Source organism: Lutra lutra, chromosome 10 (genome assembly GCF_902655055.1).
Source record: "Lutra lutra chromosome 10, mLutLut1.2, whole genome shotgun sequence".
NCBI classification, from domain to species: Eukaryota; Metazoa; Chordata; class Mammalia; order Carnivora; family Mustelidae; genus Lutra; species Lutra lutra.
In genome coordinates this window covers 53,979,152-54,006,369 of record NC_062287.1, presented here as the reverse complement: position 1 = coordinate 54,006,369, position 27,218 = coordinate 53,979,152, and the positions used below count along the sequence as shown (strand labels likewise).

Sequence of the window (27,218 nt, the reverse complement as noted above, 5' to 3'; positions counted from 1 at the left end):
CCTTGCCCCTTGTTTCCATTAGGGTGCCCCCCACCACCCCAACCACACTCGCCTGAGACAGGGCATGATTTGGCAAAGTCAGCTTCCCCCCGGGCCTCCTGAATTGTTTCTGGGCTGGTGCTGCTGGAGAAACAATGAGACGGAGGCTCCCAAGGGCTGGGACTGAGTCCCTCTGTGTCCCCCACCTCCTGGGACAGGCTGGATCTCCCTGGCTCCAGGCCAAGAAAGAACAGTGTCCTGGTGGGGGGATCTTGGGAGAGTAGAGGTCTGGACCCAGTTGGTCCATCCTCAGGTTGGTGATGAGGAAGGTACCAGAGATAGGGGAGTAGCAAGACCATTAGGAGTCATCGAGGCATCCCCTCTTGGTTCAGCAGCAGGAACAGGCCCAGGAGTGACAGGTACCACTGACGTCCCTGGGTAGACACCACCACATCTACATCAAGCCCAGCACTTGTCCTGGGAGCCGCACACACACATATGCCCCAGAGACTGTCATAACCCACGAGAACCCACACAAAACATGTCCCCTTCCTCCTGACTCCTGTCTCATGTTCCCTCCAAGTTCTGACCAAGTGCAGAAGTTTGACCTTTTCAACTACTCTTGACCCTATTCTCCTCTTGCCCTCGTCTGGGTCCCATCATCTACATTCGGCACGACGATGGCCCCCTTGCTTTTCCGTGGACCCCATCTTGTTCCCTCCAATCCAGACTCAGGAGCTGGGGGACGGGGTGGCTGCTGGCATTCTGGCTGGGGTTCGAGAAGGGCCGGGCCGACCAGCCCTTGGAAGGTGTGTGGATGCCCTCGCCACCCTGGCCCGGCCCTGCCGAGAGCTAGATGAGGTTGCTGGACACGTTCAGGTAGATGAGTCTGGGGAGAAACACATATGGCCCCTCAAAGGGCAACTTATTTTTCCGCTACAAATACTATATTCCAACTTTTCCTTTCGAACCCTTTTGTGTCTGTGTTTCTGGGGTTTCTTTCTTCAACTCCCTGGTGGACCATGAACCCAAGGGAGGCAGGGCCTCTGTCACTCTCATTGCTGGTCTGCTCAGGGCCCAGGACAGACCCTAGCCTGCAGAAACCCTCCAGTGAAGTTTTTCTGGAGACTGCTTGAAAGAGGTAGCTTTGATGCTTGCCCTTGAAGCATGGTCCCCTTGGACAGACAGAGGTGTCAGGGGAAGGCATTCTAGAGGGGAGAGCAGTGGGAAAGGGCCAATGGGACCGAGCAAGCAGACTGAAGCCTGGAGCCCGGGCAGGTCAGGGGGACACAATGAGGTGGCCCAGGGCCTGAACCCTCAGGTGGAGAGATGATGAGAGACACTAAGAAGGATGCAATGTGGGCCTGATGACTGATTTGGAGATATTTCCCCTTTGAGGTACCTGCTCCAAGCTCCTCCTTCTTCTGAATATGCCACACTGAGAATTTCCATGATGTCGGCAGTGACATATAAGTCACCCCACCCCCGGTCCCCTCTCTGACAGCTGGCAGTCTTGGTGAGGGAGCAAAGGAATAAGCCACCCCCGGCCCAGGCTGCTGAGGTTTCTGGTTCCCCACTGAAAATGTCAATTCATGGAAGCAAGTCATTTTTCACCTTTTTTGAAATATCTTTTTTTCTCATTGCTCCTGAGTAAGGGAAGTTCAGTATATACATAAAAAAAAATCTGAAAATACAGTGACACTGGATCTTAGGGAGTATAAGGTTGAAAATTACATTCAGTAAAAATGACCCTGGGTAATCCCTTCAGTGGAAGGACCTGGGATATTAGGAATTCAAAAGGCAAAGATGACATTGTGTAATTTTCTTTATCCCTTGACTGTGACCTCCTTTTCCCTAGAGTTCCAAAGGCCAAGGTACAAAGTATGAGAGGACACGGTTTGGGGTGGGGAGGCTGGATTCAGTGTTTGCTGGGTGTGGGTCCAATAAATGTGGAAGTCAAAAAAGAAAGTAAAAATCCTCTCTTCCTTCCAGTCTTTTGTTCCCCAATGCATATTAAAAGCCCCACTTGGTGGAGCATGAGGGCTCTCCTGATGTGGTGACCTGAGAAAGACAGACATCGCTCTTGTGGCTTTGCTGCCAAGAAGGCAGGACCTGACAGAGAAAACACCAGACAGAACCGAATTGAAAACCAGGCTGCAAACTAATCAGCCCAGACTCATCAAAAGAGCCAATGTCATAAAAGACAGTGGACGATGAGGACTACATGAGACAAATGAGACAAAAGAGACACAACCACCAAATGAAGGCAGGATCCTGGGTTAGGTCCTGGATCAGAGGGGAAATTGTTAGAAGGACATGACTGGGGCAATTCGTGGAATTTAGATCTAGCCCAAGGATTAGATGATAGTGTCACAGCCAAGTTACATCTCCTGAAGCCATCAATGTCCTGTAGTTACGTAAGAGAGTGTCTTTCTTCCTTAGGAAAAAGACATGTTGAAAGATTTGGAGTAGTGATGTATGCAATTTACTCTCAGATGGTTCAGGAAAAATGAGAATATGTAGAGAACATGACAAAGCAAAATGTTAACAATTGCTAACAGCTGGGAAATCAGGGTGAAAGCTCTATGGGCATTCTTTGTGCTATTGCAATTATTTTGCACGTTTTAATTATTTCAAAACTGAAAGTTCAAAAAAAAAATCTCCATTCCAATTTAACTGAAACTTCAGTCTCTGGGAGAAAGCATTTGCATAAGACCTATCTGATAAAGGACAGCTCTAAAAAATTGTCTGCCTTAAACACACACGCACACACCACACACACAGAAGAAACTTCATTCTCCCAGTACCTCTTATTGAGTAGATCAACAAACAACAGTACCAAGTGTTGGTGAGGATGGAGAGCCCCTAGAGGTCTTACACGTTGCTGATGGGAATCAAACATTAAACAATCACTTTGGAAAACAGTTTGGCATTGGCTTTGAAAGTGAAACATACACCTGTCTTAGGACCCAGCTGTCTCACTCCCAGGTTTTACCCAACAGAAATAAAAATGTATGTCTGAACCAAAACCTATATGTGAACGTTTGGAGCAGGTTTCTTCATAATTCCAGCCCCAAACTGGAAACAAGACAAATGTCCTTCGAGAGGTCAATGGTTGGTTACACACCCCATGGCACCCCCATTTAATGGAGCCTGTCCAGGACTAAGAGGGAACTCGGGTCTTTTCAACAAGGTGGATGAACCTCAAGTGCATTGTACAAAGCGAAAGAGCCCAGACACGAAAGGCTATGTGCTGTGCGATTTCATGTATATGACTTTCTGGGAAAGGCAAAACTATAGCAGAAAACAAATCAGTGATAACTAGTGGCTGGAGATGAAGAAGGAGGCTGCCTAGAGAGGGTCACAAGGGAACTTTCCAGGGCAATGACCGTGTTTGATATCTTGGCTGTGGTGGTGTTTACACGACTGTATATGTTCATCTAAACTCCGAGAACTCTACACAAAGGATGGGTTTTCCATCTGTAAATTATACTTCAATGACACAAGCAAGCAAAGCAACCAGCCTGAGTTTCTCAGAGCTCCTCTCCTCTCCTACTGCTCTCAGCCAGAGCTCAGAAAGCTGCGGTAAGGAATGCAAGGATCTTTTGCCTCTCTTTCTGCTCTACATCTTTGAGTCAAGGCTCAGAGTGGAGGGTAAAGGAAAGTACTCGACCCACTCAGAATGGGGTTTTGTAAAGTGGCGTTAGACCCCTCTGGGTGGCAGATGCCCCCATTCTAGTCCTTGCTCTCATGAGGCCAACGCTTCTTTGGGTTGTGCAGAACCTCCTTTGTGGTCTCTTCCCCCTAGTCCCTATTTTTAAGGGACATGCATCTGGCTGACCCCCAGAGCCTGTTCTCTCCATGCCTGCTGATGAGTCCTTCTGCAGAAGCAGGGCAGACATCTCAGGCAGAGATCTCTTAGGATGGCTCACGCTCTGCCATCGAGCGCTGTGACCAGTAGATTCCACAGGAAATAGTCCTCTCTTTTGCTGGCAGGCTCTGGAAGCACAAGCTGCTCTCACAACAACCCCCATCCCCACCTCAGACTACCACCAGGGCAGCTGTCACCCTCCTCTCATCTTCAAACTTTTCCATGCAAGATGTGGGCTCAGGCTCTGTGTCCTCTAAGACCCCAGGGAGCCGCGGTCGCCATGCAAAGCCTCAGCAGCCATCTTCCTCGCCAGGGTCGGTGCCTGCTGCCGCGTGAGGGGGGCGAGGACATCACCATCTCTGCTCTTGTCCTGCTGGCTTGTGTCTGGGGCTATGTTTGAGGCTCTGGGGGACAGCAGCGATTCTGAGATGGGACAAGTCCCATTTAACATCCGATTATGAATAACTCTTATGTTATTTTAACAAAGTGGGATCTTACACATATTTTATAGTCTTTTTTTTTTTAACTTCATACTATGTTTTAAGCATCCTTCCATGTCAGTAAATATACCTCATATCATTTTAGAGGCTTTTTTTAAAAGATTTTTATTTATTTATATGACAGAGATCACAAGTAGGCAGAGAGGCAGGCAGAGAGAGAGGAGGAAGCAGGCTCCCCACCGTGCAGAGAGCCCGATGCGGGGCTCAATCCCAGAACCCTGGGATCATGACCCGAGCCAAAGGCAGAGGCTTTAACCCACTGAGCCACCCAGGCGCCCCTCATTTTAGAGGCTTTTTAAAAAAAGATTTATTTATTTATTTGAGAGAGAGAGCAGGATGGAGGAAAAGGCAGAGGGAATGGGAGAGACAGAGAATCTCAAGCAGACTTCCCAGTGAGCACAGAGCCCAACGAGGGGCTCAGTCTCACAACCCTGAGACCACTAATTGAGCCAAAATCAAGGGTCGGACGCTTACCAGACTGAGCCCCCCAGACACCCGCTCATATCATTTTAAATTACTGATCAGTATTTATTCCTTTGTATAGATATACTATAACTTACTATATCAAACTCCAATTGTTGGCTGTGTTAAGTTATTTCTAATTTTAGATTATTACTACTAATGTTTTATGGTCAATTTATGTGAAGTTGATGAAGCTTCAGCTGCAGGGTCCCTCCCAATTCTAGAAAACTCAGGCCCCACAAAAGCTAGATGTGTACTTGGCTCTGATAAACTTCCTCACACTCAATTTTCCTTTGGCTCCATCTTTATTTCCTTAGGATAAACTCCTAGAAACAGAATCGCTAGGTTAAAGCAGATGCACATTTTTTTTTTAAGATTTTATTTATTCATTTGACAGAGAGAGAGAGAGATCACAAGGAGGCAGAGAGAGAGAGGGGGGAAGCAGGCTCCCCACCGAGCAGAGAGCCTGATGTGGGGCTCGATCCCAGGACCCTGAGATCATGACCTGAGCTGAAGGCAGAGGCTTAACCCGCTGAGCCACCCAGGTGCCCCCAGATGCACATTTTTAAGATTCTTGGAACATATTGCCTAAGAGACCTCCGGAAAGAGTGATCTAATTGACACCCCAACCCCGCCCTGAGCGAGAACACCCAAGACCAGGGTGGTTTCTATGGGATTGTGTTTCTCTGTTATTGCGGTTCCATTGGAACAGCCATTAGCACCTTCTCCCCAAAGCAGAGTCCTTGAACTGACATCCAGGGGACCCATAGGTAGAATTCTTGAGGTCTGTGAACTTGGATGAGAAAAAAACATACATTTTTATTTTCATCATTAGCCCTGAATCGAAACATAATAGCTCTTTCCATCATAAGTATAGACCTTGTACAAACTCTTGTGATCTTAGCAGTACCTGTTGCGTTAGCAGGCCCTTCACCAGCAAAAATCACAGAGATTTCGTGCCTTGTTACAATTGTTGCAAATCTCTCAAAATATTGTTCATGCTCATCAGTGCTTTGAAATTTTAGTAGTTATTAGATCTACCACTAGATTTCATTATTAAATATATTAATAAAAGTATCTATTACTCTGTCACGAGTGTTTTCTTAATATTTTGATAACGGCATCCAACAGAATTTATTTCCTTTGTGATCATGTGTATTTTTTGTTTTATAAATTTAAAAACCTTATTCTGAGAAGGGGTCTGTAGGCTTCAACAGGCTGCTAAGAGGTCCATGGCACCATAAACGTTGGAACTCTTACTGTAAGAGACTTTACCTTCACGTGTTCTTGAAATGTGAGTGTGAAAGAGAATGAAAGAAATCGAACTTTCATGACCCCTGTCTGGAGCTAGGTGTTGTGTCAGGTGCTGGAGTACAACGAGGACAATACGACGACACCCTGCATTTGAGAAGTTCATAGTCTAGGTAGGAGATACCATTCCACAGCTTGGGCCACTCATTGCCCTGTTGGCTGGAATCTGGGTTCTCAGATTTCCCAGGATTTTAAGAAAAATCAGAAAGCCAGATTTAATGTTCTCATATAAAACTGTATTCTTCCAATTTTTAAATGTTGGCAATTAAACCAGATTCTAATAAACCACTGTGTGGGCCAAATAAAGCATGCCAAAATGCTTAATCTGGCCAGTAGGTCACCAGTTTTCAACCTTTGCTCTAGGAGGAGGACAGAATGCCATTTTGGGTGGAACAAAGCACAGGGGATTCTGAGCTCCCCCCACCTCCACTCTGCTCCTGCAAATCAGGGAGACAGAAGATGAGAGCCCTGAGTCTTAGGAAGAGAGGACATGAAAGAAGGAGCTCTATGGTGGGCAGTGGGGTGTGGGGGAGGTCCCTCCAACCTGGCTGCAGACCAGGCAGGAGAGGCCTGGCTGAGGCAGATGCTGCTGCGGGGAGGGTATCAAGGGAGCTGTGGGAGCAATGAAGTCACTAAGTGATTGTATACCAAGAAAGCCCAAGATTCTGTAGCAGAGAAACAGAAAGCAAAAACACATGCAAAACCAAAAGAAACAAACAAAAGCCTTTATTTGAATGAAGAAAAATTGATGAGGTTATTGGGTGCAAGATAATATATACAAAATATATTAAATATACAAATATACAAATACAAATATACACAAAATATACAAAACCAGTCACTTTTCTCTGTTTTGAAAATAAGCATATAAAAATGGAAATAGAAAAATGGAAATGGAAAAAATACCCCACTTACAATATTGACAAAAAGTAGAAAATAGTTAGGAATCGGTTTAACAAGAAAGACAGAGGCCCACGTGAAAAAGCTACATCATCTTATCAAAGGATTGAAAACAAGTTCTGGACAAAAGGAAAGATATTTCATAGTGTTGGATGGAAGGCTTGGATAGCACAGAAATGTCCGGACTCCCCAGATCAATTCCAAACAGTATGAAATGTCTATCTAGAAGAAATGTCTGAAAATAGCCTCAAATTTATGGAAAATAGTAGCAATGCAGGAGGACTTACCTTATACGTAGTAGAACAAACTCTAAAATCAACCACTAGCGTATTTGGATAAGACATGGATCAGTGAAATATACAGAGGAGGAAATCCAGAAATACACACCAAACATGTATCAGAATTTGATATTTGATTGAGTGAACTTTTAATTATTATCGAATAACTAAATGATGCTGACACAATCGCTGTTCATCTGGAAACAAATAAAATTGGATGAACCACCCCACTCCATAATCAAAAATACATTTCAGATGACCTAAAAATTTAGATATAAAAAATAAAAGAAGGAGAAAAAACTAGGAGACTATATGAACAATCTGAGTGGAACAATTAAATCAAGAGCTCTAAAGGAAAAGTGAGACCCCAAACCGTTGGGGGGCGAAGATACATAAGCAGAGTCATTAAACAGAGGAGAAATTTGGGAAAAATTTGTTAGAAAAGTGCTAGATAAAGTTGGGTAACTACAGTGTACAATTAGGTTTACACATCGACAAGGAAAAGATAACAGAAAAACAGGCAAAGGATAAAAATGGGTGATTCATGGAAGAGTCCTTCCAAATGGCAAACAAACAAAGGAAAAGCCACTCGGCTCCAGCGATAGGGAAATGGGGTTTAAAGTAACTATGGGAGACTGCTTTCTAGACCACTCTCCAGCCAGTACGGGCATTTCTGGCTGGGAAACGCAGAAAAGATACTCTCATAAATTGTTTATGGAAAGATGAAACATTACTGTCTTTTTTAAAATATAAGCTTTATTAAAAATCAACTGTATCACATATATAATATCTATCCCTTGATCTAGAATCTCACTTGCAAGAGCTTATCTGACAGAAGTGAGTCCCAGAGATATGGGCATATGAACGATGATGTTTTTGCAGTATGTTTATAGTGGCAAAAAAAAGATAAAAAAGTGAATTCTATCAAGTGGTAAACAGCTGCATAAATTAAGGAATATTCACACTATGGAATATTATGTACTGTCAAAAATGAATGAGAGCTATCTATATCCGTTGGTTTGAGAAGGGGGGATTTCCTTGAAGAATTGTTCAATAAAAAAAGCAAGATGCAGGAAAATGTGTTTACAATGATCCTATTTTTATAAAACAAGGATACATGCATGTGTGTATTTGCATATAATTTAAATGTGTCTATCAATGATAATTAAGGAGAAAACACATAGAAAGTGTTACAAAACACACAAAGATATGAGAATGTTGAAGTTACCTAGGATGAAAGAGGAGAGTTGGTGCCAGCTAATATGCGTGGTACAGGAATGGAGGAGGGAGCCAAGTCCATTCTACCTGCCCTCAGCCAGCCCCGCCCCACACCCCACACCCCACACCCCCATCCCTCTCACCCCGCAGCCTACCCCTCTACCTCTACAATGCTTGACTCCTGGGACCACTCCCTTGGCGATCCCTCCCACCAATCTATATATGTGGCCTTCCATATTTTTCTCCATAATTCTAGAATAGTACAGTTAAAGCATTGAGAGGAAGAGAAGACAGAGAGGGTCCCAACGTAGGGGGCTGCTTTTAGCACATGAAATTTGGCCTCGGGGTCAAGCTTGTGACTCTTACTCTCCCGGGCATTTTGGCAAATCCATGGGGGAGAAGGCAAGAGAGAAGGACTATTATTAACCCACTCTCTCATCCTAAGTCCTTCTTCAGGCTCAGCTAACAGCTGGTGTCCTCAGAGGGGAAATCTCAGGTTGCCCATCTCAATTACACTTCCCTGTTGTTTCCCTGATAGGACTCATCCCAGGTGCCATTCTGTGTTTATCCGTGGGTACGTGGGTGCATCCACGCCCCAGTGTGAACATCCATTTCCTCCAACAGACAATAAGCACGGTGAGGGGCAGGGTCTTGTATGCATAGCACCTAACGTGATGTGAAGCAGGGGCTTAAGAAATGTCAGCTGCGGGGCTCCTGGGTGGCTCAGTGGGTTAAGCCGCTGCCTTCGGCTCAGGTCATGATCTCAGGGTCCTGGGATTGAGTCCCACATCGGGCTCTCTGCTCAGCAGGAAGCCTGCTTCCCTCTCTCTCTCTCTCTGCCTTCCTCTCCGTCTACTTGTGATCTCTCTCTGTCAAATAAATAAATAAAATCTTTAAAAAAAAAAAAAAGAGAGAAATGTCAGCTGCAAGTAATTGACTTACTCACTTACTCTCCTCATTGACTCACTATTCCATTCATTCCTTTATGCATTTATTCCCTTATTCATTCCAGAAACATGTGCCATTGGCCAGTGACTTTTCCCCTGATCTGGCTCATCCACTTTCTAGCTTGGCTTTTGGTGTGTGTGTGGGGGGTGCAGTTGGGTCATGACTGCAGAATTTCAGAAACACATCCATGACGTGCATGAGTCGGAAGCTCTCCAAGGAAGGAAAGAAGATTCCAGACGGCTGGAAGGTTGGGGTGGATGGTGCTGAAGGACCAGAGAGGACAAAGTTGGGAGACTCCTCTCTGCCCTGTCCAGTGTGGGTTTCCTTTTTCCTTCACTCTGCCTGGAAGAGCCTCTCCTCACTTCCGCATGTTGAAATCCTACCCTTCCCGTCTGGCCAGCCCAGATGTCCTCGAAATCTCCTCTCACTCGCCCAGCTGGAAGGGCCGCTCCCTGCTGCAAACAATCTTCCCGAGCACAAAATCTGGACCTCCCTCATGGCGCTGACCACTTCCTGCTTGTGATGCCCGATAGGCAGAGGCCCTATCTGACTGTTCCCAGGAACCCTGCAGGGTCCTGCACAGAGCCAGTGCTCAAACTACTCGGGCCTAAAACATGAGCAGCACTGTGCATTTGGTGGGCTGTAATTATGACCCCATTTTAGGGATGGGGAAATGGAGGCACAGACAAGTGGATGGGTTTGCCCTTCTACCCAAAGCAGAGCCTAGACTTAGCCCTGTGTTCCTGGTCCCAGAGGCAGGGCTCTTTCCAGGGCAGCTTGGTGGGAGGTGGGAGGAGGGTGGGGTGGGGTGGGAGCTGGGTCCTGAGAACGAGCAGGCCGGAGAGATTTGGAGTTCGAACGGCCAAGTTCAGGAAAAAGCACAGCTGGGGAGGAGCCAAGGTATTTATTATGCTTGGTCTCCCGCTGCAAACAGAGCTGATGGATGGAGCTGCTCCAGTTCCTATAAACAGCTCACCTCCCTCCCCTCTGCCTCTCCTCACTCTCAGCCACCACAACCCCAACTGCTTCTGGGGTGGTGGGGGCCGGGGGAGAGATGACAAAGGGAGGGAAAAGAGAAGTGAAGAGTGGGGGAAGGAGAAAAGGAAGGAGAAGACAAGACAGGGTCCCAGAGGCAAGAAGAAAGTGGAGGGAAGTAGAGGATGTTGAGAGAAGGTATTTCCTTTGCCTCTTCACTGGACCCTTGTGCACCAGGCAGCCCCCATCCTGTGTTCCGCATTCCGCTCTGTGTCCTTTGGGTCCCCTGCATCTGTCTGAGAACCCATCGCTCCCTTTTCTTTCTGAGGCCCAAGCTTAATCTGCACAAGGGTTCAAGTCCTGCAGGGCTGGACTTTTGCATTGGGAAGGAAATCTTTTCTGAACCCCACCTTCTGTGCTGGCTCATGGGCCTGGGGACACAGAAAGGACTCAGGTGGAACCCCTTCCAGGAGCTCTTGGTCTGTTGGCAGGTGAAGCAGAGATCCCCACCGCTATGGCCCACAGCTGTGGAGGGAAATCAGGACAGACTCCCCAGAAGAGGTGGTATTGGCCGGGGTTGAAACAGGAGTACCAACCAACAGGTGGGTTGGAGCGGGTGAGACATTTCAGGTGGAGGAGATGGGAGAGAGCCTGGTGTGGGAGGTTGGGGGCCCCAAGGTTACACTTGCTGGCTCTGGAGCCAGACGTACCTGGGTTCTAATCCCAGCTCTGGTGCTTTACCGCTGTGGGAACTTGAGTCTCCGTTTCTTTAAGATGAGGTTGATAATAATAGAAATCTCTTCAAAGATGGTAAGAATTAAATATAATAATATATATCAAGAGCTCAGTGCAGGGCTGACCCGGAAGTGGTCAACAATTGTCAGCTCGGAGCATAGGGTTGGATGTGACCAGAGAGAGATGGACTGCGGGGCCCTTGTAAGCTGCTGGAGGGACGGGGCACAGAAAGCAGACTGTGGTTCCAGGGTTTGGGGAGTGGTGACACTCCAGGGGACTGAGAAGTCGAGGCAGCTACCGAGCCATGGATGCTGTCTGTCTCCCCTCCTGCCTGCCAGGCCCGGGAGCCTCCCGGAGCACCATAGCAGCTTACTGAGTTGACTGGGCTGGGTGGCTTGGCACTTCAGGCTGAGACGTGGGTAGACGAGGGCTTCCCCCTCCCTGGAGCTTGCCAGAGGCTCTGATGACCTAGTTGGCAGCTGTGTCCATGTTTGGCTGAAAACAGGAATTTCTGCTTTGCTGGGGGTTTTGGTCAGGTAAGCAAACTCCCCCTTTTGCCAGGAAAAGGAACCAGGGGCCTGGCGGGCTCCGCCTGGTTAGGACGTCCGCAGAGGCCTGGGCTGAGCTTAGCCTATGCTGTTGTCCTCCCTGAGGCTTCACTGAGCACCTACTGTATGCCAGGCCAGAGAGTCACATGCCTTCTTACTCCTTTGGAGTAGGAACTGGGAGGTGAGAGGTCAAGCCCAAAGAAGCTGCCTTGGAGAAATCTCCAGGATGTTTGGAGAGAGAAGAGGTGGAGCATCACTGAGCTGGAATTTGTGGGAGAGGAAGTAGGGAAGAGAAGCTAGGCACCGACAAAGGGGGTAGGGTCTAGGAGTCAGGCGGCTGGGAAGGGGAGACTGGGCCACATGAGGACAGGCATAGGAGTCTGCAAAGTGGAGGGTGGGAGAACTCCCTGCCCTTTTGACCCCATTTCAGAGTCCCTCACCAGCTCCCCACCCCCCCACCACGGGTGAGGTGGCTCTTGTCCCTTTGCCCAGAACTCACAGCCCACACCCTCACCCTCCAGTTTCCTGCCAGGAACCAGGAATGCTCTTCTTCAAGGTCAGTCTTGAATGGCAGCCTGACCACTCACTCAATTCTCTGGCCCCTGGAAGGACTTTAGCTCTCCAGCTGGGGAGGACTCTGGGTCTCAGGGTATCAGAGTTGGATGCTCAGGGCTGGCTGGGGCTGGAGACAGAGCCATGGGCATCATCAGAGCAATGGAGTGGCTATGACAATGATGGTGATAACATTCTTGAGGGAAGAGGGCCTGGGACCAAGTCCATCTGAGCGCCACTCAGAGGCCTCCAGGAAGATGAGCGCATGCACAGAGTCTGAAAAGGAGTGGTGTGAGAGGAAGGTGGGAACCAGTGTGGGGGGCCTCAATGCCAGAGAGAGTGTGCCAAGGGGAAGACATGGGGGACGGGGAGGATGGGGTGAGGGACCCCCACCGCTGAGAGGATAAGGAGGCACAGTCTGGAAGGCACAGAGTTCAGCAAAGGATATTCTTGGTGACCTCAGCCTGGGCAGTGTGGGGGTGGGGGAGCAGGGAGGGCAAAGGCACCTGGGGTGAGTTGAGAATGGACGGGAGGAGGAAAGGGCTGCTTCATTAGGAAGTTTGCCCATGAAGGAAAAGGAAAGGGAAAGCAGTTTAAGAGTCTTTTTACTATTTTTCAGATAGGCAAGACTTCAGCACAGCCATGGTGTGAAAGGGAGATGTGAAGAGAGAAGTTGCAGAGGGAGGCCCCAGAGGGTGGGCAGGACAGACAGCACGGCCTCTGCCATGAGGCAAGGGACTAAGCAGAGAGAGAAGTGAGAGCAGGAGCTGCGCAAGAAGGAAGAGCTGGGGGAGGGGGATTCAGGCTTGTTGAAGGTGAGGGTCAAAAGTGTGGCCAGGGAATGAGGGCTGAGGCCCCAAGGTCCAGGGTGGTAAGGACCCAGAGCCTCAGTCTCCCCTCAGTGGTGTTTGCCATGAGGATTCAAAGACTAGGTTGGAAGCAGAGGGAGTTCAAGTGGGTGCAATGACGCCCACGGTCCACAGCAAGGAGGAGGCTGGCAGGCGACTCTGTTTCTCCAAAATTATATTTTAATACATTCATGTGGGTTATACAAAGAGCTGGTCCCCAGGCCAGTGTTGTGGCCTGGCTCCTGGAGGTGAGAGCAGCATTGTGTAGTGTTTTCAGAAATCAGGCCTGAAGGGGCCCACACCTTGCCCTCCAGGCCTGAGGAAGAGTGTTTCTGTGCAGTGAGCACCTGTGGTTGTGATCCCAACCAGGACTGGGTCCACCTGGCTGCCCCACATGCCACCAGGGCCCTAGGCTGAGGCCAGGACACCAGCTTCTAGCCTCGGCTCTGCCACAGACTCCCTGAGTCCTTGACCCTCTCTGGGCCTCAGTTTTCTCGTCTATAAAATGGGGCAGAGAGAAGGGTGTTTTCATTGTCTCGCACTTTACCAAGCACCACCATGAGCCAGACCAGGGCCAAGCATGGGTAAGATAGTGAAGACAACAACAGAGGGACTTGGGCTGACCCCGGGCCTCCTGGACAGGCCATGATTCCAAGGGCATAAGGAAAAGGGGGTTATATCTAGATGGGTTGTTCTACCCACACTTGCAGGGTGGAAAAAGTCCCTGCATAATGAGGACCCAAAAGTGTTTGGAGCCAGAATTATCTTGTGATAGGACAGCTGAGCGAGAAGGACATCACTCAGGTCCAGCCCCCAAGTCCCCTTCACACCCGCAATGAGCTCTGAATCCACTTTAGTCATGGGCTTTGCCACTGGCTTGTGAATCTCTAAGTTCCAGTCTCTTCCTCAGCCTCAGTTTCCCTATCTGTGCAATGGGTGAGGTTGGCCTCCATGGTCTCAAACTCCAGGCTCTTGATCAATGAACAGGGAACACAAGAGCAAGAGAAAAAGGTGAGCACACACCAGCCTGCAAAGGAGGGAATAAGGGAAACTGAGGCAGAGGAGGCAGCCTGGGTCTGCCTGCCAGGGAGAGAGGAGGGAGAGGAGTGGGTGGACATGTGCCCAAAGGATGCTCCCAGGCCCTGCTCCCTCAACATGGAGCCTTTTCCTGTCCACCTCACAGCCGACTGCCCCCACAGAGGCAAAGGTCAGGCAGAGGAGACAGGAGGAGCTGAGCCTGAATCTCAGGTCTGGCGTTTCTTGGCTGGAGGACCCTGAAGGGAGAGTTTGGGAGTTTTTGTAAAATGGGTTAAATAGCAACCTCAGAGCAACCTCATGAAGACACAGACACCTCCCCACCTCCAGCAAACCAGGTGTAAAACAGAACCGGAGACCTAAGGTTCTAACTCCTGGTTCACCAGCCAGGGTGTGGGCGCTGGGGACAAACAGGGTGCCTGTGGAGGGAGGTCGGGGGCTAGAGCAGTACTGGGAGTGCCGGGCAGAGAAAGAGCCTGTGGGAGCCGGAAATGGAATGGTCCAGCACTGGGGTGGGAACTCCAGGCTCCGTGGGAGCTGCTGCAGCCACAGAGCCAGATCCAAGACCTACTCGTGGGCCTCCAGTTCCCTTCCATGCACGAGCTCTTCGTGCTCCAGAGAAGCTGAAAGTCATTATGGGAAGATGTGACCAACGGTTTGCTTGGATACATTTCAGATGAGTCTTCCTGGTCTCGCCCCTCCTGCACTCTGGCCGTGACAGGGGTGAGACCCTCCACTCCCCAGCCAGCTGGGGGACTGCAGCGCCCCGGAGCCCTGGCCTCCCACCCTATGTGGTCACCACGTGGCTTCGCAAGCAGCTCCCTGCCAGGACTTGGAACCCTTGAGGGCAGGGGTGTGTCTCCTTCACCGGCGTCCCCAGCGCCTGGAGCTGGATGTGGCATGGAACAGATGCCTGGCAGAGATCTGTTGATCGGACAGGTCAGCCTTATTCTCTGTCGCTCCTGAAAGTGCCCAACTTCCAGACCCCATGGCCGGACCCCATGTGTGGCCTGGGATGTGGGTCGCCCACCATGACTGCAGGACATGAGGAGAGGAGCCCTGGGCTGGGATGGAGAGACTACCATTCCCTAACCCTGGCTCACCGTGTGACCTTGGGTCAGTCCCCACCCCTGTCTGGGCCTCTGGCTCCCCGGCTGACCCAGAAGGTCTCCCCACTGCGCCACTCTGCAGCCCCCTGGCTTCTCTAGGCTTTGTACTGTTGGTTGAACTTTTGCCGGCGGACACAGCAACACGTGGCCAGGGTGGTGAGGAGGATGGCCGAGACCAGCGCAAAGGTGAGGATGATGATGAGGTTGATGTTCTTGAGTCCCCCCTTCTCACAGTCCTCGGGGCGCACGTGGCTCAGGGCCACCTCCTCCTGGGAGCCGAAGCGGCAGGTCAGGTCCTGGGTCACGTCCACGTCCACATGGCCCCGGTGCAGCTGGGCAGCCAGCCAGCCATTGCCGCAACAGCTTAGTGGGTTGCCCTGCAGGTAGAGGCGCCGCAGGCTGGACTCCAGGCCTCCCATGGCACTGCCCGGCAGGAGGCTGAAGCTGTTGTTCCTAAGGTCCAGCACCTCCAGGGACACGGCCTGCGTCCAGGCCGGCAGGTGGCTCAGGCGATTCTCGGCCAGGTTGAGACGCTTAAGGCAGCTGAAGAAGGGCAGGTCCACTTGGAGGACAGCCAGCCCATTGCCTTGCAGGGCCAGGACCTCCAAGGAGGCCTCCAGGCCTGCCAGGGCCCCCGAGACCACATCCAGCCCCGGGTTCCCCGACAGGTCCAGCTCGGTAAGTGGCGTGTGGAGGAAGGCACCCGCCCGCAGCCGTTCCATCCCATTGCCCACCAGGTTCAGGATGCGGAGGGAGGACAGGCCAGAGAAGTTCACACAGCCCAGGGGCCCAGACTCCGCCGGCCCCCCACAAGGCCTGACCTGGTTTCCCTGAAGGTTCAGCCTCTGCAAACTGGCCAGGCCGGCGAAAGTGTACGGGGGCAGGTCCTGCAGGGCGTTGTCCTGGAGAAGCAGAGTCTGCAGGGACCCCAGGGCTCTGGTGCCCAGCGCCAGCGTCGCTAGCGTGTTGTGGCTCACATCCAGGTGCACGAGGCAAGGCAGGAAGTCAGCACGCAGCCCCACAAAGGCTCGCAGGCAGTTCCGGCTGAGATTCAGGAAGCGAAGGGAGGTCAGGGGCTCAAGAAAGCCCTCGGGGACCAGCTCAATCTCATTGTAGCTCAAATCCAGATTCAGGAGCTGGGAGAGGGCATGGCTGCTGGCATTCCGGCTGGGGTTGGAGAAGGGCAGGGCCGACCACCCCTCAGAAGGTGCGTGGATGCCCTCACCGCCCTGGACCAGCCCCGCCGGGAGCTGGATAAGGTTGTTAGACACGTTCAGGTAGAGGAGTCTGGGGAGCGAGGCCAGGTCTGGGAAGTGGAGCAGTTTGTTCTCCCGCAGGTCAAGCCAGGCCAGTTGATACTCGGCCTGCGGGTCCGGGGCCGTCTGAAAGGCCTCGATGCTGTTGCAGCTCAGGTCAAGCACACGCAGGGGCTGGAGGCTAAAGTCGGAGATGCAGGTGAGGGAGTTCCTGGAGAGATTCAGGTGGGCCAGGTGGGGCAGGGCCTCGAAAGCTCCGTCCTCAATGTCCATGAGCACGTTGCTGTGGAGGTCCAGCCGCTCGAGCGCGGGTGTGCCCCAGAAGGTGCGGCGGCCCAGGCGCGTGAGGCTGTTCTGCGCCAGCGAGAGGGCACGCAGGGCGGGTGCCTCCCCCAGCAGCCGCTCCACCAGGCCACTGTACAGGCTGTTTCCGGACAGGTCCAGGGAGGTCACACGAGGCAGGGGGCCCAGGCCAGGGGTGCTCAGCACAGTGCCCGCTGCCAAGCGGTTATGGGCCAGATTGAGGTGCTCCAGGTAGGGCAGGGCCTGGAAGACCCCCGTCTGGATGAAGCTGATCTCATTGGTGCTCAGGTCCAGCTGGCGAAGTGCCGTGTAGAAGCCCAGGGGTGAGGCCAGGATGCTCCGCAGGTGGTTTCCTGATAGGTCGAGGGCCTTGATGTCCCGAGGGAGCGTCGACGGGACCTGGAGCAGGCCAAGAGCCTGGCATGATACCTCCTTGTCGACCTGGGGTATGTTGGGGATGACAGGGAGAGCAGTGGGTGTGAGTGGGTACAGCAGGGGGTGGAACCAGGCCACCTTCTAGGAAGGATGCCTCGAGCCCCTCCCCCACTCCAGCCAGGCTTAGCAAGGCTTCTCCTGCGGCTCCCAAGATGCACATTCTTCCCCTGTCCCAGCTCAACCCTCCCACATCTGGACCATCCCTGTCTTGCTCCCTGTCCCCATCTCTGGCACTCAGCACTGTGCTGGGCATCAGAGAGGGACTTAAGGAAGTTTCATGGATACACAGGCACAGAAAGGACAGACAGATAGGAGGACAAATGAACTCACAAAACACCCTATACTGCCTTGACCCCATTACACAGGAAACTGAGCCTTATATATCCCAGAGGGATCCCAAGCCAGTGAACAGCAGGGCCGAGCTGGAACCCAGGGGGCCTCCTGGTTCACAACCTGGGTTCCTTTTATGGGCCCAGATAGTTAAATTTACCCAGCGGCTGTTACACCAAAAGCCATCTGGGGAGAAAGGTTTCCAAAATGCAATTTACACTCCTCTCACTGGTTTTTATTTTGGCCTCTTCAGACCTCATTCAAGTCCTCATTCCACGAGGCAGAGCTCTAGGTCGCAGTGTCTGCCTTTCTCACTGCATATCCCCCAGATGAGCCCTCCTTTCTGCTGCTGTCACCTGCCCCACCTCCATCAGTGGTCTGGCCCTCCATGACCTTGTCCAGATTGGCCCCTGGAGATGGGAGCAGGGGTGGGTAGCAGGGGAAAGATGCCCAGAGTCCCACACATATTCTTCAGTGAACAAGACTATGGTTTTGCTGTGTGAGCCTCACCAAGTCACATTACTAGTCTGGGCTTTTTGTCCGGAAAGCAGCACCCTCCCCCAGCATGCACTCCGCGTTTCACATTTATTTAGCACATTCAGGCCCATGGTCACACTGGAGCCTCATGAGAGCAAGCCCATGAAATATGATCACCCCTCTGTTCAGAAATCCAAGCTCATATTGGGTAGGGGGGCTCCAGGGTCACCCAGCTGAGGAGGAGCAGAGCTGGGGTTTGAACCCATATCTTTTCACAACAGAAGGCCAACTTTGTCCTTCTAGCACATGTGCCTTTTGGAGCCTGATCTGTTTTTTCTGTGCAAATACAGTCTCCCTCTCACCTTTTTGAAGACCCCAGGAATCTAGCCTTTCCCAGGAAAGGGTCTGACTTCCACAATCACCCAGCTCAGGCCCACTCCGGCCCTGGGTTTTCTGTACCCATTGACCCCTTCTGACCCCTCCACCTGCCTAACATCTGGCAACTGCTAAAAGAAAACCTCTACTACGGGCTACTCTTTGCTTCCACCACTCCTGGGCAAAATCCAGGACACTCAGCAGGGTTCAAGGCTGTCCTTAGCCCTTGCTGACCTGTCCTCTCTCCTCCCAACCCACTCAAACCCAGCCCATATACAGTGAGCACACCGGACTGCTGCCCTTTGTGCCCTCGCACCCCTACTTCTGGGCCTCCTCCCTGCTGGTCCCCGTGCTGGTCATCCCCGCCTCTCCCTGCCCAGGTCTGCAGGGAAACTTGGTGTTTGGTGTTCTGAGCTAGGCAGGTGGGACCTCCTCCGGGCTCTCACCACCCCAGTGATCCCTTTCTCATAATTTGGCCCCTGATTTTGACAGTCTGTGTGGGATCTGCCAGGTGGGGAGCTCAGAGCTAACAGGGATTGGTGTGATTGGTGTGGGTGCCTTGGACCTGACCCACAAAAGGTGCTCCATGCATTTTTTTAATGAATGAGTCATGGACATCACTGGCTTAGTAAAGGACTGAGGGATTGAATCAATCACCTTTTGGGAAGGAAAGAAAACAAGACGATCCATGTCTTCTAACTGGAGTTAAAGACCATTGGAGTAAAAAGACTCCAACTTCCCTACTTCCCCGATGGACAGACAGAACCTGAAGATGGCAGTGACCTGTGCAAGGTCACAGTGAGTGGTAGAGCCCCCTGGGGCAGGAACACCAGCCTGAGGGTGCTCCCTGCCTGGCCCAGCTCTCAGCTTCCTCCCCAGAGCTCCAAGGGGAGTGTGTGGGTGGGGGGGAAGAACCGCCCTCATCAGGCCCAGGTGTGACCCTTCCTGCTCTAGCAGTCCCGTGAGTTGGTCCTACCACTTCCAGCCAAGCAGCTTTTCCAGCATGGATACCGCTGCTGTCGGGCACTTTCGTTCCTTTTTCCACAAGCCTAGCCCAGCCACCTTGCGGGCCCTGCCTGGCTCTTGCCGCTTCCTTCCTCACAACCTCTCCGCCAGCTCAGGCCACTGGGCACGGCCTCCTCAACCCTCTCCTCCGCTCCCTGGACCATCCTGACTGAAGGAGGAAACCGCAAAAGGAACAGCATGACTGCCACTGTCACAGAGCACCAGCTCCATGGCAGGCTCCATGGCTGCGTGCACAGACCCCTCTCCTCATTTAATCCTGGCATGCATTTGTTACCCTGTTGAACCCTGGGGGTGAGCTTAGAGGCTCCAGGGTATCCCCACAAGTTCCTTTTTCTATTGGTGCCAGCCAGGGACCCAGGCTGACTCTTTCAGCAAGGTAAATAGTACCAGCCAGCATTTACTGAGCCTCTGCTGTGTGGTGGGCACTGTACTGGTATCCACATGACCCCACACCTCATTTCACCTCTGGATATCAAAGGCTCCCGGGACACCAACGCCTGAGAGCCAAGCCGGGACACAAAGCTGACCATTCCCAGCTTTCTACCGTGGTGCATACAGGGCCCAGCCGTGGCTGCTGGTCAGCAGGGCAGCACTGGGCTACCGATCCAGAAGGAAGCTTAAAGGCCAGGGCTGCTCTCAGATCTCTGTTTCTAAAGACGCCCCCCACCCCTGAGCTCTGAGTCTCCAGCATGACAGACATAGCCAAGTTCAGAGCTCCCCTTGACAACCTGTGACCCATTCTCTCTGGGATGCCAGGATGCCACTGTCCCCATTTTTTTTTTTTTTTTAAAGGAAGGAAGAAGACTTTGCCACCCAACTCCATTTGGCCATCTTTCCATAGAAGGGAAACGGGGTATAAAAAAGTAGCTGGCAGAGGCCAGCATAAACTCAGAAAAGCTGGGTTCAAGCCCTAGGTCTGGTACTTCCTGTCTGTATGAGCCTGGTAGGTCACATCTCTTCTCTCGGTCTTGGTTTCCTCCACTGAAAAGAGGAGTTCTTTGCAGGATAAAATGAGAGAAAGCCTTTAGTGCAGTGTAGGCCCCTCCTCCGCCCTCAGGATTGTGGCCATTTCTTTTTACCATTTTACAAATGACCATAATCCCTGTACTGATCTTCCCTAGCAGTGCAGAGAGTGCTTTCCTGCCTATCGCCCCCCAGAATCCAAAGCTCACCCAGCTTCCCTCTGCCTGTGGGGTGGTCCAGGCCCTTCACCTCTCTGAGCCTCTCTCCATGGGCAGAATGGGACTCTGCACCTGGGGATGTCTGAGGCCTCCTCTGCCGGTTATTCTCGGATCTGGGAATCTCAGAAGGGCTCTGAGGAGCAAGAAGGGACGTGGCAAAAGCAGGACCTGGCCAACCCCAGGGAAGGGCTGAGGGCCCCCGCCTGCCAGCACTCCCAGAGGTAGCTGCCTCCCCTGTGTCAGGAGTGTCTAGTCCTAGCTGGCTCCAAGTGGGGCTGCTGGAGGGCCTGTCGCCCTCGGTGGTCCCTCTTCCCTGTATGACTTCAGGGCTAGTGACTTCAGTGCTAGTCTCCCCAGTGACTTCAGGGCTAGTCTCCCCGGCCAAGGGCAAGAAAAAGGAACAAAAGTGAATCCAACCTTGTCCCTGCCCTGAAGAAGCTCTTGGTCTGGCAAGTGAAATAGGCTTGGACCCATTCACCAACTCCCCCATGTGCTCAGCCTGAGAGTCCAGAAAAGGGCAACCAGAACCAGATCAGCCTGGGAGGGGCTGGGGAGAGGGGGCTCACTGGAGGAGGCAGCCATGAGTGAGAGGAATCCCATCAGAGAAGCAGCGGAGGGGCATAAGTCAAGGACCTATTAGCAAAGGGGATTTGGCCCAGAAGGGACCCAGCTCACCCACCCCAAGTTCCCTACACATTTTCTGCATCACGCTGAGGGTCCACTGCCCTGCAGGGGCAGCTGGAAGGAATAGAGTCCAACCTCGGCCCCACTGGTCCTAGTCGAATGACCTTGGACGAGTCATCTAACCTCCCCAACTGCAGTTTCCAACTCTATAAAACAGTAACAATGGTACTTACCTAATGGGATGAAGAGCACCTCAGGTCTTTAAACATCCTAGTAGGTACTCATGAAATACAAGGTTTAAATGCCTTCCCTTTCCTTTTCTAACCCCTCTGCCTTCTGGCTCTTGGGGCTGGGGCAGGAAGACCCCTCAAGGGTTTACCCTGCCTGGGCAGGGCTTCTTACCATCTCACAGGGCGCCTTGTCTCGCTGTTGGGAGGCGGCCAGGCCCCAGGTCAGCACAGCCAGGAGCAGCAGGATCTGGTGGCTCATGGCTCTGCAGAGGGTGGGGAGAAAGGGAAACACTGTAAGACCCCTGGCTCCTTTTCACTGCCAGCCCCCATCGCTCCTGTCCTGTCAGGACTGCCTTCAGGGAACCCCAGGTCACAGCCAGAGCTGCACCAAAGACGTGGGTGCTGGGGTCTGCCGCCTACCCCAAGGGCCCTCTCGTGCCAGGCCAAGGGGCTAGGCTGTCGCCCCACACGACAAGAGTTTTGAGGCAGTGGGTGACTTGGTCAGATCCGGGTTTCAAAAGACCCTCTGTGATGGAAGACTGCATGGAGGCTGTGAGCGGGAGACAGAGGGACTCTAAGGGCTGCTCCGGGGCCAACCTCAGAACTGGGGTGGGGTAAGGAGGGGAGCTAGGCCTCTGCATTTTTACCCAGACCCTAAGCTGGTCCCCCACCCTAGTTTCTTAGGCCCCAAACGGAATTCCTCAATCCCCCCCACCCCTGGACCTTTATTTTGCCCTTTTTCTTTTGATTTTCTGATTCTGGAGTCCCTGCCATTGTTTGAAGGCTGGGCCTGGAGCCCTGACAGGAAGCCCCGCCAGGAGGCCTGCCCTGCCCCCAGCACTGTTGCTGCGGACTTCCCCAGGAGCAGGTTCCAGGCCCTTTACTTTCACTGAAGTTACCACCAGCGCAGGGGCCACTGGGGCGGGCCTGCTGGTGTCCTTCTCCGTATAGCCCAGCCAAGGTGGCGTTGAGGAGGATCACAGAGGCCCTGAGCAGAGTTAAAGCCCAGTGCGGCTAGGGACTCACTTACTGAGGACCTGGGTTAAGGGCTATGAGTCCGCATCAAGTCATTTCTTTCTCTTTCTTCCTTTTTTCTCTCTTTCTCTCTTTCACACCTTACTGAATGCCTCCTCAAGTCTGGCTCTGTGCTGGGAACTAGAGTCACAAATAAATGCACAGAAGGGACCAGAATGCATACTGAGTGTTCACGAGGAAGGACACACAAAACCCTCCAAGAGCACTGGACTCAGTCACCCATAACTCTCTCTCCCTCCACTTACTTTCTATGGGACCTCGTACAAGTCATTTCACTTTTCTGAGCCTCAGTTTCCCCTTCTGAGGTTAATGTCAACTCTGCTAAGTGTTGGTAAAGACCAAACGAGCTGCATTGCATGAAAATGCACTCGTGGAGCCCTTAATATGCACCAGACAGTCTTCTTGATACTTTAATCATTAACTCACTTAATCCTCACAGTAATTCAAGGACTGGGGTCTATAATTACCACCCACATTTTGCAGGTGGGGGAAACTGAGGCTCAGATTAAGTAACACACCAAGGTCACACAGCTCACTAGTGGCAGGCCCACGCAACCTGTGCCCTTAACCTCTACTCTAGAAGGTCACCCGCAGGTGCTCAGTAAGTGAAAAGTGAGTTGTGACTCTGAAGGATGCTTTAAAAGAAGCAGCATCTATAGGACCTTTGAGGTCTTTGACTGTCTTTGAGGTCTTTGACTGTCAGAATCCACTAGTGTCCTTGCGATGAATTTTAAATTAAGATGGTTAGTCAGAGGCCCTTTTTTGCCCAAACATGCTTGAGCCACAGTAGTGTCTTTTTAACCTTATTCCCTGGCTTCAGCTGGAGGCCATGGGCCCCCTGCTCCCCACAGCTGCTCTCCTCTCACCTGCTCTCACAGGAAATTTGGTTCTGCTGTTTAAAAAGCAGAACATTACCACCCATTTGAAAGCTAGTGTACTCAGAATTGAATGGAAACCTCTCAGTGGGACCTTTGAGGCCCTTGGGGAGTGTATCTGCCCGGCCAGCTCTTCCCCCAGCTTCATGGCTGGTTCACTGTTGCCTCTCCCGCTCTGGCTTCTGGCAGCCTCCCACTTCCTTCAGTTCTGTGAGTACCTTTTCATTGCCCCAAACCTTCACTTCCTCCCCTGCCTTGTGCTGAATGCCCCCTCGTCCTCTGGGTCTCCACTTAGATACCCCTTCCTCCAGGAAGCCTTCTCTGATTCCCCAAGTCTGATGATGGAGAACTCATCCTCCAGGTTCCCACAGACCTTGAGCTTCCAGTGAGCATAGCACTGAGCACTCTGTTCCTTCCTCTGATCCCTACTCCCCTCCCACCCAGTGCCAGGGAGGCACTGAGACTGACACAAGGTGGGGGGAGGGGGCAGAGGGCAGCAGGGGGAGACCTTCTTGACTCTCCCTTCATCTCCCTGCCATACTCCTTCCCCCCATCAGCAAGTTCGGTCTGTTCTGCCTGAAAAACAGATCGTGGGTCTACTACCTCCCTCCTCCATCGCCATGCCACACTGAGGCACTGCCCCAACCCTTGCCCCTGAAAGCAGCAGCACCCCGCTTCCACACTGACCCCCTGCAGGTGGTCCCCTACACAAAGCCAGAGTGCTGTCTTTAAATCATATATCAGAGCATGAATCTCACTGCTTGAGAACCTCCCCTGAAACCCAGGCTTTACCCACTCTCCTCTCTGACCACATCTACCATGTGCCCTGCCCTTACCAAATTCTAGTTTTTTTCTCACCATTCCTCAAACACAGCAAGTGCATTCCTGCCTCAGGGCCTGGAATGCTATTCCCCAGATTCCCACACATTTGGTTTCCTTGCATTGATCATTTCCTGCTGATAGCTTTCTTTCTTTCTATCTTTCTAACTTTCTTTCTTTCTTTTTAAGATTTTATTTATTTATTTGAAAGAGAGAGAGCAGGGGGACAGGCAGAGGGAGAAGAACAGGCAGACTCCCCACTGAGCAGCCCCCCCCCATATGGGATTTCATCCTGGGAGCCCTGGATCATGACCTGAGCTGCAGGCAGAGACTTGATCAACTGAGCCACCCAAGCACCCCTCCTATTAATTTATTTCTGATTCTATGAGAACAGGGTTCTATTAAATGGTGCTCACCAAATATCTATTGAACAAATGGCAAAGCGAGGGATAGAAGCTCTACTTGATTGGGCTGTGAGGTCAGGACAAGGAAGGACCTGGATTGGTTCTGAACCTGAAGTCAGGGCCACTCAAAGGAGCCCTCACTATCCCCCTTCTTCCTCCACCCGCCAGATTTCACTCTACCCCCAAGGCGGCATCTGTGCATCCAGCAGAAGTCTCTGGCACCTCGTGTGCAGGCCCCCTTCAGTTGTGCCCCCGACTCTCTGTGTAGCACGTGAGGGCCACTCACTCTCAAGAGGGAGGACTGTGGTCCCATAGACCCAGGCTTACATTCAGAAACCACCACTTCTTGCTCCCTGGGCAAGTCCCTTAACCTTTTGGTGCCTCAGTGTCCCATCTGTACAGCAAGTCGCCTGGTGGCTCTTCTGCCACCAGCTTCCCCCAACCACTGTGATGATCGAGCTGAGAATGACTGTGAAGGTGTCCTAGGTACACTGTCTTTCCCAGCTGGGGCAATGACTCAGAGGGCTGAACAGCCCAGGTTGAGGAGGGAGGCCCCAGGCCTGCAGACTAGTAGCCTAGGCAAGAGAAGGCAAGAGACATTTTAGGACTCTGACTGGGAGGACAAATGCCAGACACACACAGTGTGTGTGTGTGTGAGAGAGAGAGAGAGAGAAAGAGAGAGAAATAGATTGGGAGAGGGCAATGCCTATTATACTATTCTAATAAGCCTATCCCTACTATTTCAGGGCATTAGACATTGTTCTAAGCACTTGATCTGTATTATCTCATTGAAGTCACAACCCAATAAGGTGGTTACCATAATTTCCATTTTACAGATGAGAAAACTGAGGCTCATAAAGTGACTTAGCCCATAGTTCATAAGCATTTGGGGAGGGTGGGGGTTAACCCAGGTCCACATAACTGAGCTACCTGCTCTCTATAGAACTACTCTTACTTTCCCCAGAGGGGATTACAAAGCTCAGAGAGGTGACTTAACACAAAGTCACACAGGCAGTAAATAGCAGATGGATTCAGAATCTGGTCTGTCTGCCTCCAAAGCAAATGTTTCCACTACACCAGGCCAAGATCTCCCCCTCTAATCACCTCCAGCGATGCCCACCCGCACCCCTATCACACACAGACAAGCTCACAGGGCTGGGGTCTGGGGTGCTCGTCTCCCTCCTCCTGGCCCCAATCTCCAGCAGAGTAGGGTCCTGGGAGAGCTGCTGTGGATGTTCATACCAAGCAGTGAATCACTACGGGCCTGCCCCATTCTGGAGACATGTGCATCCCACGGGGGAATTAGACCTTAACCCAAAGGAATGTAGCTGTGATGGCGGAATTTCAGGCAGCTCGGGTGGGGGTGGGGGTCCCTCACATCTTACCACTCACGAAGAAGGCCAGCTTCAGAACCCTTCAGGGAGATGTGGGTGCCACCCCCTCCCCGCCAATCCCCACCAGAGATGGGCAAGCTATTTAGTGCGTTTTTGGTGCGGTGGGATAGGAAGCGCGGATCCGTCTGAGTCCGAGGGCGGTAGGAGACTTGGATTCAAATCCTGCTCTGCCCTTGACTAGCTGTGAGTTCCCGGGCAAAAGCGTGCCGGCCTTTCGGCCGCTTTTTTCCCATCTGTCAAATAGGAATGCCGGCCTCTCCCTTCGCGGGAAAGATCAGCTGAGACAGGAGCCTCGGGGCCGAAGGACGGTCAGGCTTGGCTCCGCGCGTGGAGTGGGGGCGGCGGCGGGAGAAGACTACTGGGGCGCGGAGGTGGGGGGCATCGGGATGGACCGGTCTCACCCCGCGCTCTCCAGGGGTACGGGACAGCCTGTTCCCTGAGGGGCTGACAGCCTCGCCCGCGGGGCGGCTCCTACCTGGCTCAGCGCGGCCGCCGCTCCTCTCCCGCGCAGCCCCGGCACATCTTGCGCAAACCTGACCGCCCCCCCCACGGCCCCACCCCGCGCCAGACCCCGGGGTCACGGCCCGCGGAGGCCCACGGCTGCTCCACTGCCCCACGGGAACCCGACCCGCGAGGGGGCGGCTCGGGCTCCAATTTAAATACCTCTCCCGCCGACCCGCCCCACCACGCCCCCCCTCGGCCAAGCTGCGGGGTCCTAGCGCCCGGCCGGCGCGCCCCCGCGTGACTCTGTTTCTCCGGAACGCGCGAGGGAGTGAAGCATCTTTCCGCTGGAACCCCGGCTGGGAAGGGGCGGGGTGGCAGGGGGCGGGATGAAAGGGCCGGGGAGGTGGGGTTCGTTAAGGAAGCACTGGGCGGGCGAGGCCGCCCGGACCGCCGCACGTGCAGCTCGTGGCCCCGCGGGGTCCGGAGGGGCGGGAGTCGTGGGGGGCGGGGGCGGGGGACTCTAGGAACCGCAGGTCCGCAGAGGAAATCCGGCCTGGACCCGTTTTCCCGTGGTCGGCGCCGCCGCACTTAGGGTGAGCAAACAGGAGACCTGACGGCAGGGGCTGAAGGCGGAAGGAAATGACCCTTCTCTGGCCCTGGGGCGGCCACAGAGGGGGTTCCCCACATCACGGCCATCCCTTCTGACGAGTCCAGGCAGGTCACTTCCCCTCTCTGATTGTG

At 52.5% G+C, this 27,218-nt stretch overlaps 1 protein-coding gene across 5 annotated transcripts; it reads right to left on the bottom strand.

The window, feature by feature from the left end:
* Nucleotides 1-9,425: 9,425 nt before the first annotated feature.
* On the bottom strand, nucleotides 9,426-26,949 carry LRRC32 (leucine rich repeat containing 32). 5 transcript variants are annotated; one of them, XM_047692891.1, is made up of 4 exons: nucleotides 26,509-26,949; nucleotides 22,537-22,661; nucleotides 21,679-21,769; nucleotides 9,426-17,269 (listed from the first exon to the last, which is right to left on the bottom strand). In XM_047692891.1, exons 3-4 carry the CDS (start codon nucleotides 21,763-21,765, stop codon nucleotides 15,365-15,367), a joined length of 1,992 nt encoding a protein of 663 aa, XP_047548847.1. In that variant the 5' UTR covers nucleotides 21,766-21,769; nucleotides 22,537-22,661; nucleotides 26,509-26,949; the 3' UTR covers nucleotides 9,426-15,364. The 5 variants fall into 5 exon arrangements, with proteins under 5 accessions (XP_047548847.1, XP_047548851.1, XP_047548848.1 ...); XM_047692895.1 differs by lacking the exons at nucleotides 22,537-22,661; nucleotides 26,509-26,949 and adding exons at nucleotides 25,011-25,214; nucleotides 26,025-26,483; XM_047692892.1 differs by lacking the exons at nucleotides 22,537-22,661; nucleotides 26,509-26,949 and adding an exon at nucleotides 26,025-26,483.
* Between the last annotated feature and the right edge of the window lie 269 nt (nucleotides 26,950-27,218).